The 14,893-nt window shown below is 42.2% G+C and overlaps 1 protein-coding gene across 1 annotated transcript; it reads left to right on the forward strand.

Annotated features, from left to right (window-relative positions):
• The first annotated feature begins 777 nt into the window (after window positions 1-777).
• Window positions 778-1,555, forward strand: LOC123066165 (cysteine proteinase inhibitor 4). The gene has a single exon (XM_044489309.1). It carries the CDS (start codon window positions 889-891, stop codon window positions 1,345-1,347), a length of 459 nt encoding a protein of 152 aa, XP_044345244.1. The 5' UTR covers window positions 778-888; the 3' UTR covers window positions 1,348-1,555.
• The last annotated feature ends 13,338 nt before the right edge of the window (window positions 1,556-14,893 follow it).

A 14,893-nucleotide genomic window follows, 5' to 3' on the forward strand; every position in this document is an offset into this window, starting at 1 on the left:
TAATGGCCAACTAAGATCAATCCGTAAACTCTGTTAAATTTTGCCCGTGACACTAGCATTACTCCTCCCAATTCCCATCGAGCGAGACATTGCCCTTACCTGCCAGCAAAGCTAGGCAGTGCCAGGGCCACACGATCGTATAGTCGTTCGTGGTCAGCTTTAGCGACCTCTGGAATGAGCTAGGCAGGCCGAATTTCGCGACCAATATGACGTCCATACGGCTAACTGCCTTCTTGTATTTGACTTTTTTTTCCGAGGCAATGGACGGAGAGAAAGAACGCGCTGCCATCCAGGTTTGGACGAAGCATGCACGTACTTCCCTAACACCGTGCACACACGATGCATGTGTGTGAGTGTGACGCCAAGAATCGACCGATGGTGTGCGACGCAGCTCAGCATTTCATCCCCTGCACAAGTGACACAAGTTCCAACCATCCATCCCAGCCTATGAACCACGACAGAAGCACAATTTGCGTGCGGACCAGAGGAACCCAACCCCACGCACGACCCGTACATCTGTCTACGCGGCAACCCGCCCGCGCCCGCCACGCTCTACGTGTCTCCTCTGCGGTATGCCACCGCCTCGTCCCTATCCTTCCATCCCGCCGCGGCGCGGCCCATCCACCCGCCCCGGTATGCGTACCGGAGCACGTATGCCGTCATGCGATGCATGCACCCGCCGCGCGCCGCATCCTTCCATGCTCCAGCAACGCCTTTCTGTTCCCTGCACCACCCGCAGGCCGCAGCACGCATCTATAAATGCCGGCCGCGACAGCGCCCACAGCCACACAACTTACTCATCCTCATCAAGCAGCACAGCTCCAGTGCTAGTAAGTAGCAGCACTGCACCAGCAGTGATCTTGCCAACACACACACAGTGCACGTGAAATGGCTCGGGTGATCGGTGCCTCCGGAGCCTGCACACTCCTCCTCGTCCTGCTCGTGGCGTGCGCTGCGTCCGCAGCGCGCACCGAACCGGGCGCCGCGCGGCAGCTGTGGGACGACGGGAGGAAGGTGGGGGGAAGGACGGAGGTGAGGGACGTGGAGGGCGACAGGGAGGTGCAGGAGCTGGGGCGGTACTCCGTTGAAGAGCACAACCGGCGCCGGGAGGAGGGCTGCGAGGGCAGCGGCGGCGTCTGCGGCCGGCTGGAGTTCGCCCGCGTGGTGTCGGCGCAGCGCCAGGTGGTCTCCGAAATCAAGTACTACCTCCGCGTCGCGGCCGCCGAGGAAGGTGGCGCGGGGAGCAACGGCGTCAGCGACGGCCGCGTGTTCGACGCCGTGGTGGTCGTGAAGCCCTGGCTCCAGTCCCGCGCGCTGGTCAGGTTCGCGCCGGCCGACTCCAAATGAGCAGCTGCATGCGCGGTCGGACGAACTTGCGCGCCAGAGTATGCAATGTACGGAGTACACTCGAATAGCGAAGTGTGAGCTAGAGTTGACCGCCAGAGTATACAGGCGGTCAAAGTTTTGTAAGGTCTGCCGGATAAAAAAGTTTTGCAAGAAGAGTTGGGGGAGTGTCGAAATAAATACAATATACGATAAGAATGTTTTGCTTCTAGTACTAACTGATGCCATGTGCTTCTAGTACTAACTTCATACACACGATCAAGATCGACAACGGGGAACTTACTGAACATTCAGAGAAAGCCCAGGCAGTGCTCGATCATTTTGTGGATCTTCTAAGAGAAGAAAACGTGGACATGACTTACTGAAAAACTAGTTTCAATAAAGTCCTAATTCGTGTCAAAAAATTATATAATTTCAAATAAATATACACGCAATGTTTATAAATATTATCATGCTCTCACTTATTTCTTGTAAATACAAGCATCTTTACCTTAAATCAAATTATCTGACCATTTCATCAAGGCAAATATATCAACTTCACTATTCTTGCTTCAGTCTATTAAAGGATCTCTTGAAGTTTACACACTAACTACCACCCTCTGGATTGACAAAATTATGGGAATCCTTCTTGACATCCATCTATTATATCTTATAATTAAAATATGTAGTAATTGTTAGTTTAATTCGAACTGACTTTAAGACGAGACAATCTCGTCATAGTCAATTCCTTGATCTTGTCATAAACTATTTGCAACAACCAAGCTTCATAAAACATCTTTAATTTTGTCAGTTTATAGAACCATTACTATGTGTTAGACTCTAAGTCTTCCGGAGGGTTTATCAAGTTCTAAACTTGAGTTATGTATATGGATACTATCTCAAATTACTTTGGTATGTAGCCAATTCTGGAGTCCGGGCCCATCAACATTTCTTTGTGTTTTATAGTTCACTGTTTGTTCAACAACATATCGTCTACACACCATGAAGGTTTACACGAGTTTGCCCAACATATATATAGTTCAATTGCAAGTTCGATCGAAATCTCTATATCTCATGTAGAGGCTTCCGTATCAATGTTGGTAGGAAATCTTGGAACTACTTCCAGTGGTTCTTTCATTTGACCTGATGACGAAGAATCTATAATCTCGTAGAGTTTCACTGTCCTCCTACTCGCTCTTTTGTAGAAAATATTTTCTTCAAAATTTACAATCAATGCATGTCGACCCAGTCGAAATCTGCATTGGATGATCTATCTGATCGTAAGTAATAGGCACTTCTGACAAAGTAAAGTATTTAGGAACTGCAGGAGCAACGACGTTCACTTCCCAACTGACACACTAGGATAACCCTTTGCACTCGGGGTCCGCAAAAATCAGGAGCAAACCTTACTCCGTGGGATATCCATTGTGCGGTTTATCATCATCCTCTTTCTTGCTCTTGCCCTCATAAGCCACGGATTAACCAGACATCATCCTTTTCAAGACCCTGCACTACCAAGTGGTGTGCTTTGGGTAGATGAGAATTCCTTCCTCATCTTTTGTGATATGGACGTGAAACAGCTTGTCTAGAATATCAATTTTTGTGTTCACCTTTTTCCGAGGTGTCCACTCCTTCTTGTGGTTGCCCTCGCCCTTATTCTGGATGGGTACTACCACAAAGCTCGGTGTTGCTGACACTGTCATTGTCATCCAACTTGCACTTGTTTTTGTTATTATGGTTATCTCAGTTTTGGTGCAACTGATTATTATTCATGTACTGAGTAGGCTCGGCACATCCCTTGCCTCTCATGACTCTATCTTATTCTTTGCCATTCGCATAATGGTTGGCAATATCTAGCAGCCCGTTCAGGGAATAAACATCTGAAAGACCGAGTTTAAAGCTCAAATCAGGATATCTGACACCTTGTTTGAAGGCATGAATCGCTTGATGCTCTGTAATGTTCTCTACCGAGTTATGAAGAGTGGTCCACCTCTCAATGTACTCACCAGAGTCTCACGTAGAGTCTCATTCTGCATCCAGGTATGCATATCTAGGTATTCACTTGCGTCGGTATTCGGGACAAACTATCTCCATGACCGAATGGTATCAGTGGCATTCTGTGCTCGTGTCATCAAATTTTTCTCCACTCGGTTCAAACGTTCCCTCTCATCCAAAGTGTCCTATAAAGCTGCCTCAAAAAGTAAACCTACAAGCATGGATGTGTTAGTCGGTGTCTATAGCGCTTGTTTATACTCTCACGCGAGCGTTGCCAGCTGCTCCCGAGTGAGAGTACCAATGCCATCGCAGGCACAATCGCCATTGTCAGCATCATCCTGGTTGTGTCTTGTGCCATCACGCATCGCGACAGGCGGTTCGATGCTAGTCGAGCTGCCCGAAGGGTATTTGTCATAAATACTTCTACTTTGGCTGCAGGGCTACCATATCTCTTGTCATCTTCTATGATGGATGCAAAAAGAAACGATTAGGTAGACTGCATCATTGCTACCTTTTGTGCCACCGCGCAACATGAAGAACAATGAGGTGGATGGGATTTTTCGGAGTGCTTCCTACGGCAACAAACGACAAGCAACTCCATGACACGGTATGGAACCGGCTCCTGGCAATACAACATGCTGGAGTCATCAACGTGGTAGTGAGTGCTGCCATGAACAGGCAACAACTCGCAATTCAGCAGGGCCTGGAAAGACACGCCGAATCATCAACAATGAAGAGAGAATTCCTTATTTGGCCCTTGATTAAAATCTGGTTCCCTTTTTGGCCCTAAAAATTTATTTTTCCTTTTTTGACACAACAACTTCATTTTCTTTCTTCTTTGACACTTCCGTTAGTTTTTGCCGTTAACACCGTCAACTTCAACTTGAAAAGTCATTTTTACCCCTGTTGTAGGCCGCTGAAAAAAAACAGGAAAACAAAATCCCGCTGACCAAACAGTCAACAGCGTAGCGAGCCCTTCCCTATTCTCCCGATTCCCCTTCTCCTCGATCCCTAACCCTACACAGCGGCCGCACGAGGCTGGAGGAGCGGATGGAGGAGGGCGTGGCAGACGCTGCTCCGGGTGAAGGGATGGACGGCGCTGTGGAGGAAGGCCACGGCGCTGCACCGGCCTCGTCCTCGGGCGACCATGGCGAGCAGGAGAAGGGCGGCCATGGCGGGATGAAGGAGGACGGCCCAGGCGCGGCGCCAGAGGGCGGCCATGGAGGGGAGGTGGAGGGCAGGCAAGGTGCTGCGCCGGAGGGCGGTCAAGGTGCGGCGCCGAAGCAGGGCAACGACGATGGTGCGACGGCCACAGATGCAAGTACTCCGGCATGGCTTGAAGGGTAAGTGCCTCTCTTCTCTAGCATATTTGAGTATTTGCTTCACCTCTGTTCATATAAAATAGTGTTCTTAAAGATGGATTGAAGATGCATCAGTGTACTTAGAGATGGATCTTTTGCTTTCACAGGATGGATCCAGACTCAACTTATTTACTGAAAATCAACTTGCTTGGCAACCCCAAAAAAGCTAGGAAGGACATCAGATGTCAAAAAGCTAGGAAGGATATCAAATTGAAGAAGTGATTTGAATTAATAATCGTTATGCAGACAAGCTAAATAGCATATTCTGTTTCATTCGACACTATATTCCAATTCGTATTGCCATTGCTTTTGACTTCCAGTTCACAATTTTGGTCACAAAATACAGCAGGGGTAAAGTGGACTTCTCATGTGGTATTTAACGGTGTTAGTTGTCAAAACTAGCAGAAATGTCACAAAAGGAACAAAATGAAGTTTGAGTGTCAAAAAGGGAAGAATATTTTTAGGGCCAAAAAGGGAACCAAATTTTAAGAGAGGGCCAAATAAGGAATTCTCTCAACAATGAAACCGGTGTACCCGAAGAAGACGATCTTTCGAGAGAGGAAATCAACGCTGGTATTTGATAATGAAACCATCTGCACCATGGATCAAGAGATGCACGTCCCCAAGGTGGGCGCCAACTGTCATGGTTCTAAATCTAACAGTAAGAGAGGGAGTGTAACGATGCTTGATCTTTCGAGAAGGAGATGGGTGACACAAGAAGTATACAGGTTCATGCCCCTTGACGGTGGAGATAACAACCCTAGTTATGTCTCATGGGGAGGTGTTCTTGCGTACAGATTTGAGAATACAAGGGTGTCGAACGTGTAACTGGCCACCAAGGGTAGGCTTATATATATTATGCTATACGAAGAGGCCATTATCTAGCTACGTTACATGTGTGTTAATGAGTAATAGTCTGTGTCCACTACTGAAAGAAATGGGCACCCATTATCGACAATGATGACAAGCAGCAATGCCAGACATTAATGCATAGCTAGTGTTGCGCTTCTGTAACGCTTCCATCAACACCCTAGCTATTGGCATTCTGAAGGAACCAAGTGAAGTTTCACCCTTAGAGGTGCGAACCGAGTGACCATCATCCAACTAATGAAATTCCTCCTATGGGTTCCCACATCGACTGATTAAACCCCTTTATCACTATCATTGAAATGGGTTGCAAATGACAATGGGCTTGCGCCTCCATGATACTCAGTTGGGCTTTATATTGGCATGGGCCTATCCGGTGGGAGGTAATCTCATTAGCAACATCTAGCACATGACAATACACTACTTGCAAAATACTACTGTCGCATTTCTCGCCGCTTGGACCATCTCTCTCCGCAAGGGCCAAAGGGTCGCGTGCCCGCTTAGGCCAACTCTAATTGTTACCTAGAAAATAGAGGTGGATCCAGCCAAGCAAAGCTTAGTGGAGTATATTTACTCCACTAACTTTTGGTTGAACCTAATTGATCCCCTAAATATAACAGAGTAAAATTTATTTTTCTAAACTTATGCAATTCTTATATACATTGCAACTACATATTAGCACACATATGGAAACAAAACATAAGTATGAATGTTCAAGCAAATATGAATATGGTTTACAAATCGAATTCAAAGTTTACAAACTAAATTATTCAAATTTAAACACACTGAATGGTCCAAATGTAGCAAATAACATGTGAAAGAACAACCAGGAAGCGCTATGAAGTTGCCAGTGTTGCTCAATAAGATCTTATTGGAATTGAGTATGAACTTGCTGCTTCTCGATCCTATGATGCTCTTCAAGGAATGCAATGATCCTATTTGGATCATACTCTAGGTCAGCTGGAGTCCCATTGGTGATGTACCGAAAGTTCTCAAGCATATCCCTCTCTTCTTCAATGTTCATTTTTTTGGCAATATTCAATGATCATGTTATGCAATTTGATGCAGCGTCATGATCTGCCACAGAACCATGGAGCTCTGGCAGGGCCATGAACAATTCCGAAGCGCTTCTGAAGCACACTGATGGCTCTCTGATGTCTACTATGCAACCTTCTTCTTGTAGACATTGTTAGGCCTTCAAGTGCAGTGGTTTGTAGGACAGTAGGAAATTTCCCTCAAGTGGATGACCTAAGGTTTAGCAACCTGTGGGAGGCGTAGGATGAAGATGGTCTCTCTCAAACAACCCTGCTACCAAATAGCAAAGAGTCTCTTCTGTCCCCAACACACCCAATACAATGGTAAATTGTATAGGTGCACTAGTTCAGCGAAGAGATGGTGATACAAGTGCAATATGGATGGTAGATATAGGTTTTTGTAATCCGAAAATATAAAAACAGAAAGGTAACTAATGACAAAAGTGAGCGCAAAAGGCATTGCAATGCTTCGAAAAAGGGCCTAGGGTTCATACTTTCACTAGTGCAAGTTCTCTCAACAATAGTAACATAATTGGGTCATATAACTATCCCTCAACATGCAACAAAGAGTCACTCCAAAGTCACTAATTGCAGAGAACAAACGAAGAGATTATGGTAGGGTACGGAACCACCTCAAAGTTACTCTTTCCGATCAATCCATTGGGTTATTCCTATAAGTGTCACAAACAGCCCTAGAGTTCATAGTAAAATAACACCTTAAGACACACATCAACCAAAACCCTAATGTCACCTAGATACTCCAATGTCACCTCAAGTATCCGTGGGTATGATTATACGATATGCATCACACAATCTCAGATTCATCTATTCAACCAACACAAAGAACTTCAAAGAGTGCCCCAAAGTTTCTATCGGAGAGTCAAGACAAAAACATGTGCCAACCCCTATGCATAAGTTCACAAGGTCACTGAACCCGCAAGTTGATCACCAAAACATACATCAAGTAAATCACGTGAATATCCCATTGTCACCACAGATAAGCACATGCAAGACATACATCAAGTGTTCTCAAATCCTTAAAGACTCAATCTGATAAGATAACTTCAAAGGGAAAACTCAATCCATTACAAGAGAGTAGAGGGGAGAAACATCATAAGATCCAACTATAATAGCAAAGCTCGCGATACATCAAGATCGTACCAAATCAAGAACACGAGAGAGAGAGAGAGAGAGAGAGAGAGAGAGAGATCAAACACATAGCTACTGGTACATACCCTCAGCCCCGAGGGTGAACTACTCCCTCCTCATCATGAAGAGCGTCGGGATGATGAAGATGGCCACCCGTGATGGATTCCCCCTCTGGCAGGGTGCCGGAACGGGCTCCCGAGAGATTTTTGGTGGCTACAGAGGTTTGCGGCGGCGGAACTCCCGATCTAAGTTTTGATACGTCTCCAACGTATCTATAATTTTTGATTGCTCCATGCTACTTTATCTACTGTTTTGGACTATATTGGGCTTTATTTTCCACTTTTATATTATTTTTGGGACTAACCTATTAACCGGAGGCCCGACCCAGAATTGTTGTTTTTTGCCTTTTTCAGTATTTCGAAGAAACAGAATATCAAACGGAGTCCAAACGGAATGAAACCTTCGGGATCGTGATTTTCCAACTGAACGTGATCCAGGAGACTTGGACCCTACTCCAAGTAGTGCCCGAGGAGGTCACCAGGGTGGAGGGCGCCCCCCCAGGCGCGCCCCCTACCTCGTGGGCCCCTCGGAGCTCCACCGACGTACTCCTTCCTCCTATATATACCTACGTATCCCCGAACAATCAGAACAGGAGCCAAAAAACCTAATTCCACTGCCGCAACCTTCTGTATCCACGAGATCCCATCTTGGGGCCTGTTCCGGAGCTCCGCCGGAGGGGGCATCCACCATGGAGGGCTTCTACATCATCACCATAGCCCCTGTGATGAAGTGTGAGTAGTTTACTTCAGACCTTCGGGTCCATAGCTATTAGCTAGATGGCTTCTTCTCTCTTTTTGGATCTCAATACAATGTTCTCCCCCTCTCTCGTGGAGATCTATTCGATGTAATCTTCTTTTTGTGGTGTGTTTGTTGAGACTGATGAATTGTGGGTTTATGATCCAGTATTATCTATGGAAAATATTTGATTCTTCTCTGAATTCTTTTATGTATGATTGAGTTATCTTTGCAAGTCTCTTCGAATTATCTTTTTGGTTTGGCCAACTAGATTGGTAGTTCTTGCAATGGGAGAAGTGCTTAGCTTTGGGTTCAATCTTGCGGTGTCCTTACTCAGTGACAGAAAGAGTTGCAAGGCATGTATTGTATTGTTGCCATCGAGGATAACAAGATGGTTTTTTTATCATATTGCATGAATTTATCCCTCTACATCATGTCATCTTGCTTACGACGTTACTCTGTTTTTACTTAATACTCTAGATGCATGCTGGATAGCGGTCGATGAGTGGAGTAATAGTAGTAGATGCAGAATCGTTTCGATCTACTTGTTTTGGACGTGATGCCTATATACATGATCATTGCCTAGATATACTCATAACTATGCTCAATTCTGTCAATTGCTCAACAGTAATTTGTTCACCCACCGTAGAATACTTATGCTCTTGAGAGAAGCCACTAGTGAAACCTATGGCCCCCGGGTCTATTCTCATCATATCAATCTATATCACTTTATTTACTTGCTTTGTTTTTACTTTGCCTTTTACTTTTTACTTTGCATCTATCTATCAAAAATACCAAAAATATTATCTCTATCAGATCTCACTCTCCTAAGTGACCGTGAAGGGATTGACAACCCCTATGCGTTGGTTGCGAGTTGCTACCGTTTTGTGTAGGTACGAGGGACTTGTGCGTGGTCTCCTACTGGATTGATACCTTGGTTCTCAAAAACTGAGGGAAATACTTACGCTACTTTGCTGCATCATCCTCTCCTCTTCGGGGAAATCCAACGTAGTGCTCAAGAGGTAGCAAGAAGAATTTCTGGCGCCGTTGCCGGGGAGGCTCATGCAAGCAAGTCAACCATACCAAGTACCCATCACAATCCCTATCTCCCGCATTACATTATTTGCCATTTGCCTCTCGTTTTCCTCTCCCCCACTTCACCCTTGCCGTTTTATTTGCCCTCTCTTTCCCAATCTCCTCTTCTCTTTCCCGTTTGCCTTTTTCCCTTTGCCTTTCTATCTGCTTGTGTGTTGGATTACTTGTTGCCATGGCGCAGCATAATACCAAATTGTGTGATTTCTCGAATACCAATAATAATGATTTCCTTAGTACTCCGATTTCTCCTCTTAATAATGATGAGTCTTGTGAAATCAACACCGCTTTGCTGAATCTTTTCATGAAAGATCTATTCGCCGGCCTTCCTAGTGAAGATGCCGCTACTCATCTAAACAATTTCATTGATTTATGTGATATGCAAAAGAAGAAAGATACGGATAACAATATTGTCAAATTGAAGTTATTTCCGTTTTCACTTAGAGATCGTGCTAAAGTTTGGTTTCATCTTTGCCTAAAAATAGTATTGATTCTTGGAACAAGTACAAAGATGCTTTTATCTCTAAGTATTTTCCTCCCGCTAAGATTATCACTCTTAGGAATGACATCATGAATTTTAAACAACTTGATCATGAGCATGTTGCCCAATCTTGGGAAAGAATGAAATTAATGCTTCGCAATTGCCCTACTCATGGTTTGAATTTATGGATGATCATACAAAATTTTTATGCCAGATTGAATGTTGCTTCTAGAAATCTTTTAGATTCGGCCACGGGAGGCACTTTTATGGAAATTACGTTAGGGGATGCTACCAAGTTGCTTGATAATATTATGGCTAATTATTCTTGATGGCACACCGCAAGATCTTCTAGTAAGAAAGTGCATGCTATAGAAGAAATCAATGTTTTGAGTGAAAAGATGGATGAACTTATGAAGATGTTTGCTCCTAAAAATACTCCTCTTGATCCCAATGATATACCTTTATCTACTTTGCTTAAGAATAATAATGAATCTATGGATGTGAATTTTTTTGGTAGGAATAGTTTTGGAAACAACGCTTATAGAGGGAATTTTAATCCTAGGCCTTATCCTAGTAATCCTTCTAATAATTATGGAAATTCCTATAATAACTCTTATGGAAATTTTAATAAGATGCCCTCTGAATTTGAGAGTAGTGTTAAAGAGTTTATGAATTCACAAAAGAATTTAAATGCTTTGCTTGAAGAGAAATTGCTTAAAGTTGATGATTTGGCTAGGAACGTTGATAGAATTTCTCTTGAAATTGATTCTTTAAAGCTTAGATCTATTCCTCCTAAGCATGATATCAATGAGTCTCTCAAAGCCATGAGAATTTCCATTGATGAGTGCAAGGAAAGAACCGCTAGGATGCGTGCTTCCAAAGATACCTTTATTAAAGCGTGTTCTTCCAATCCTATGAAAATCAAGATGAAGATCTAAAAGTTATTGATGTGTCCCCCATTAAATCTTTGTTTTGCAATATGAATCTTGATGAATCTGAATATGATCTTCCTTTACCTAGAAGGCGTTTTAAGAATTCAGAGTTTCTAGATCTTGATGATGAAATTGATGAAAGTGGGATTGAAATAAGTAAAAACCGTGATGTTGCTAAACCCACTATTTTGGATCTCAAGGAATTTAATTATGAAAATTGCTCTTTGATTGGTTGTATTTCCTTGTTGCAATCCGTGCTAGATTCTCCTCATGCTTATAGTCAAAATAAAGCCTTTACCGAACACATTGTTGATGCCTTGATGCAATCTTATGAAGAAAAACTTGAGTTGAAAGTTTCTATCCCTAGAAAACTCTATGATGAGTGGGAACCTACTATTAAAATTAAAATTAAATATTTTGAGTTTCATGCTTTGTGTGATTTGGGTGCTAGTGTCTCTACTATTCCCAAAACTTTATGTGATTTGCTAGATTTCCGTGATTTTGATGATTGCTCTCTAAACTTGCATCTTGCGGATTCCAATATTAAAAAACCTATGGGAAGAATTAATGATGTTCTTATTGTTGCAAATAGGAATTATGTGCCTGTAGATTTTATCGTTCTTGATATAGATTGCAATCCTTCATGTCCTATTATTCTTGGTAGACCTTTCCTTAGAACGATTGGTGCAATTATTGATATGAAGGAAGGGAATATTAGATTCCAATTTCCCTTAAAGAAGGGTATGGAACACTTCCCTAGAAAGAAAATAAAATTACCATATGAATCTATCATGAGAGCCACTTATGGATTGCCTACCAAAGATGGCAATACCTAGATCTATCCTTACTTTTATGACTAGCTAGGGGCGTTAAACGATAGCGCTTGTTCGGAGGCAACCCAATTTTATTTTTATGTTTTTTGTTTTTGCTTATGTTTAGGAATAAATAATCAATCTACCTTCTGTTTGGATGTGGTTTTATGTTTTAATTAGTGTTTGTGCCATGTAGAACCTATAGGATAACCTACGATGATAGTTGATTTGATTCTGCTGAAAAAACAGAAACTTTGCACGCACGAATGTAGTTATGATAAATCACAGCAACATGCTTTTGCGTTGATTATTTTTTATGCTGATCAATAAAAAAAATTCCAGGACTTCATATTTTCGTAGAATTTTTAGAGTTCCAGAAGTTTGCGTTAGTTACAGATTTCTACAGACTGTTCTGTTTTTGACAGATTCTGTTTTTCGTGTGTTGTTTGCTTATTTTGATGAATCTATGGCTAGTAAATTAGTTTATAAACCATAGAGAAGTCGGAATACAGTAGGTTTAACACAAATATAAATAAATAATGAGTTCATTACAGTACCTTGAAGTAGTCTTTTGTTTTCTTTCTCTAACGGAGCTCACGAGATTTCTGTTGAGTTTGTGTTGTGAAGTTTTCAAGTTTTGGGTGAATTCTTTTGATGGATTATGGAACAAGGAGTGGCAAGAGCCTAAGCTTGGGGATGCCAATGGCACCCCCAAGATAATCCAAGGACACCCAAAAGTTAAAGCTTGGGGATGCCCCGGAAGGCATCCCCTCTTTCGTCCACTTCCATCGGTAATTTACTTGGAGCTATATTTTTATTCACCAACATGATATGTGTTTTGCTTGGAGCGTCTTGTATTATTTGTGTCTTTGCTTGTTAGTCTACCACAATCATCCTTGCTGTACACACCTTTTGAGAGAACCATACATGAACTGGAATTTGTTAGAATACTCTATGTGCTTCACTTATATCTTTTGAGCTTGATAGTTTTGCTCATAGTGCTTCACTTATATCTTTTGAGCATGATAATTTTTGCTCTAGTGCTTCACTTAGATCTTTTAGAGCACGGTGGTGGATTTGTTTTAAAGAAACTATTGATCTCTCATGCTTCACTTAGATTATTTTGAGAGTCATTAATAGCATGGTAATTTGCTTAATGTTAATATACTTAGTGTTCAAGACATGTGAAACTTTCTTTTGAGTAAATTGAATACTAAGATAAGTTTGATGCTTGATAATTGTTTTGAGATATGGAGGTAATAATATCAAAGTCGTGCTAGTTGATAATTGTGAATTTGAGAAATACTTGTGTTGAAGTTTGCAAGTCCCATAGCATGCACGTATGGGTAAAGTTGTGTAACAAATTTGAAACATGAAGTGTACCTGGCTTGTGCACCCTTATGAGTGGCGGTCGGGGACGAGCGATGGTCTTTTCCTACCAATCTATCCCCCTAGGAGCATGCGCGTAGTACTTAAATTTTTTGATGGCTTCTAAATTTTTGCAATAAGTATATGAGTTCTTTTGACTAATGTTGAGTCCATGGATTATACGCACTCTCACCTTTCCGCCTTTGCTAGCCTCTTCGGTACCGTGCATTGCCCTTTCTCACCTTGAGAGTTGGTGCAAACTTCGCCAGTGCATCCAAACCCCGTGATACGATACGCTCTATCACACATAAACCTCCTTATATCTTCCTCAAAATAGCCACCATACCTACCTATCATGGCATTTCCATAGCCATTCTGAGATATATTGCCATGCAACTTCCATCATCATCATGACATACATTACTTTTGTCATATTGCCATTGCATGATCTTGTAGTTGACATCGTATTTGTGGCAAAGCCACCATGCATTATTTTCATACATGTCACTCTTGATTCATTGCACCATCCCGGTACATCGCCGGAGGCATTCATATAGAGTCATATCTTGTTCTAAGTATTGAGTTGTAATTGTTGAGTTGTAAGAAAAATAAAAGTGTGATGATCATCATTATTAGAGCATTGTCCCAAGTGAGGAAAGGATGATGGAGACTATGATTCCCCCATAAGTCGGGATGAGACTCTGGATGAAAAAAAAGAGAGAGGCCATAAAAAAAAGAGAAAGGCCCAAACAAATATAAAAAATGAGCGAAAAAGAGAGAAGGGACAATGCTACTATCCTTTTACCACACTTGTGCTTCAAAGTAGCACCTTGTTCTTCATGTAGTGAGTCTCATATATTGTGCTTCAAAGTAGCACCAAGATCTTCATGATAGTGAGTCTCATAAGTTGTATTTTTATACTAGTGGGAATTTTTCATTATAGAACTTGGCTTGTATATTCCAATGATGGGCTTCCTCAAAATGCCCTAGGTCTTCGTGAGCAAGCGAGTTGGATGCACACCCACTAGTTTTCTTTTGATGAGCATTCATAGCTCTAGTGCATCCGTTTCATGGCAATCCCTACTCCTCATGTTGACATAAATTGATGGGCATCTCCAAAGCCCGTTGATTAGCCTCGTCAATGTGAGACTTTCTCCTTTTTTTGTCTTCTCCACACAATCCCCATCATCATATTCTATTCCACCCATAGTGCTATATCCATGGCTCGCGCTCATGTATTGCGTGAAAGTTGAAATGTTTGAGATTATTTGAGTATGAAACAATTGCTTGGCTTGTCATCGGGGGTATAGAAGTTGGGAACATCTTTGTGTGACGAAAATGAAGCATAGCCTAACCATATGATTTTGTAGGGATGAACTTTCTTTTGCCATGTTATTTTGAGAAGACATGATTGCTTTGATTAGTATGCTTGAAGTATTATTATTTTTGTGTCAATATGAACTTTTGTCTTGAATCTTTCGGATCTGAATATTCATATCACAAGTAAGAAGAATTACATTGAAATTATGCCAAAGTATCACTCCGCATCAAAAATTCTTTTTTTATCATTTACCTACTCGAGGACGAGCAGGAATTAAGCTTGGGGATTCCTGACACGTCTCCAACGTATCTATAATTTTTTATTGCTCCATGCTACTTTATCTACTGTTTTGGACTATATTGG

The sequence above is a fragment of the Triticum aestivum genome, chromosome 3B (genome assembly GCF_018294505.1).
Source record: "Triticum aestivum cultivar Chinese Spring chromosome 3B, IWGSC CS RefSeq v2.1, whole genome shotgun sequence".
Lineage (NCBI taxonomy): Eukaryota > Viridiplantae > Streptophyta > Magnoliopsida > Poales > Poaceae > Triticum > Triticum aestivum.

Bases quoted from the DNA above. Each gene is read 5' to 3' on its own strand.
- LOC123066165 (XM_044489309.1), top strand. From the start codon at position 889: ATGGCTCGGGTGATCGGTGCCTCCGGAGCCTGCACACTCCTCCTCGTC.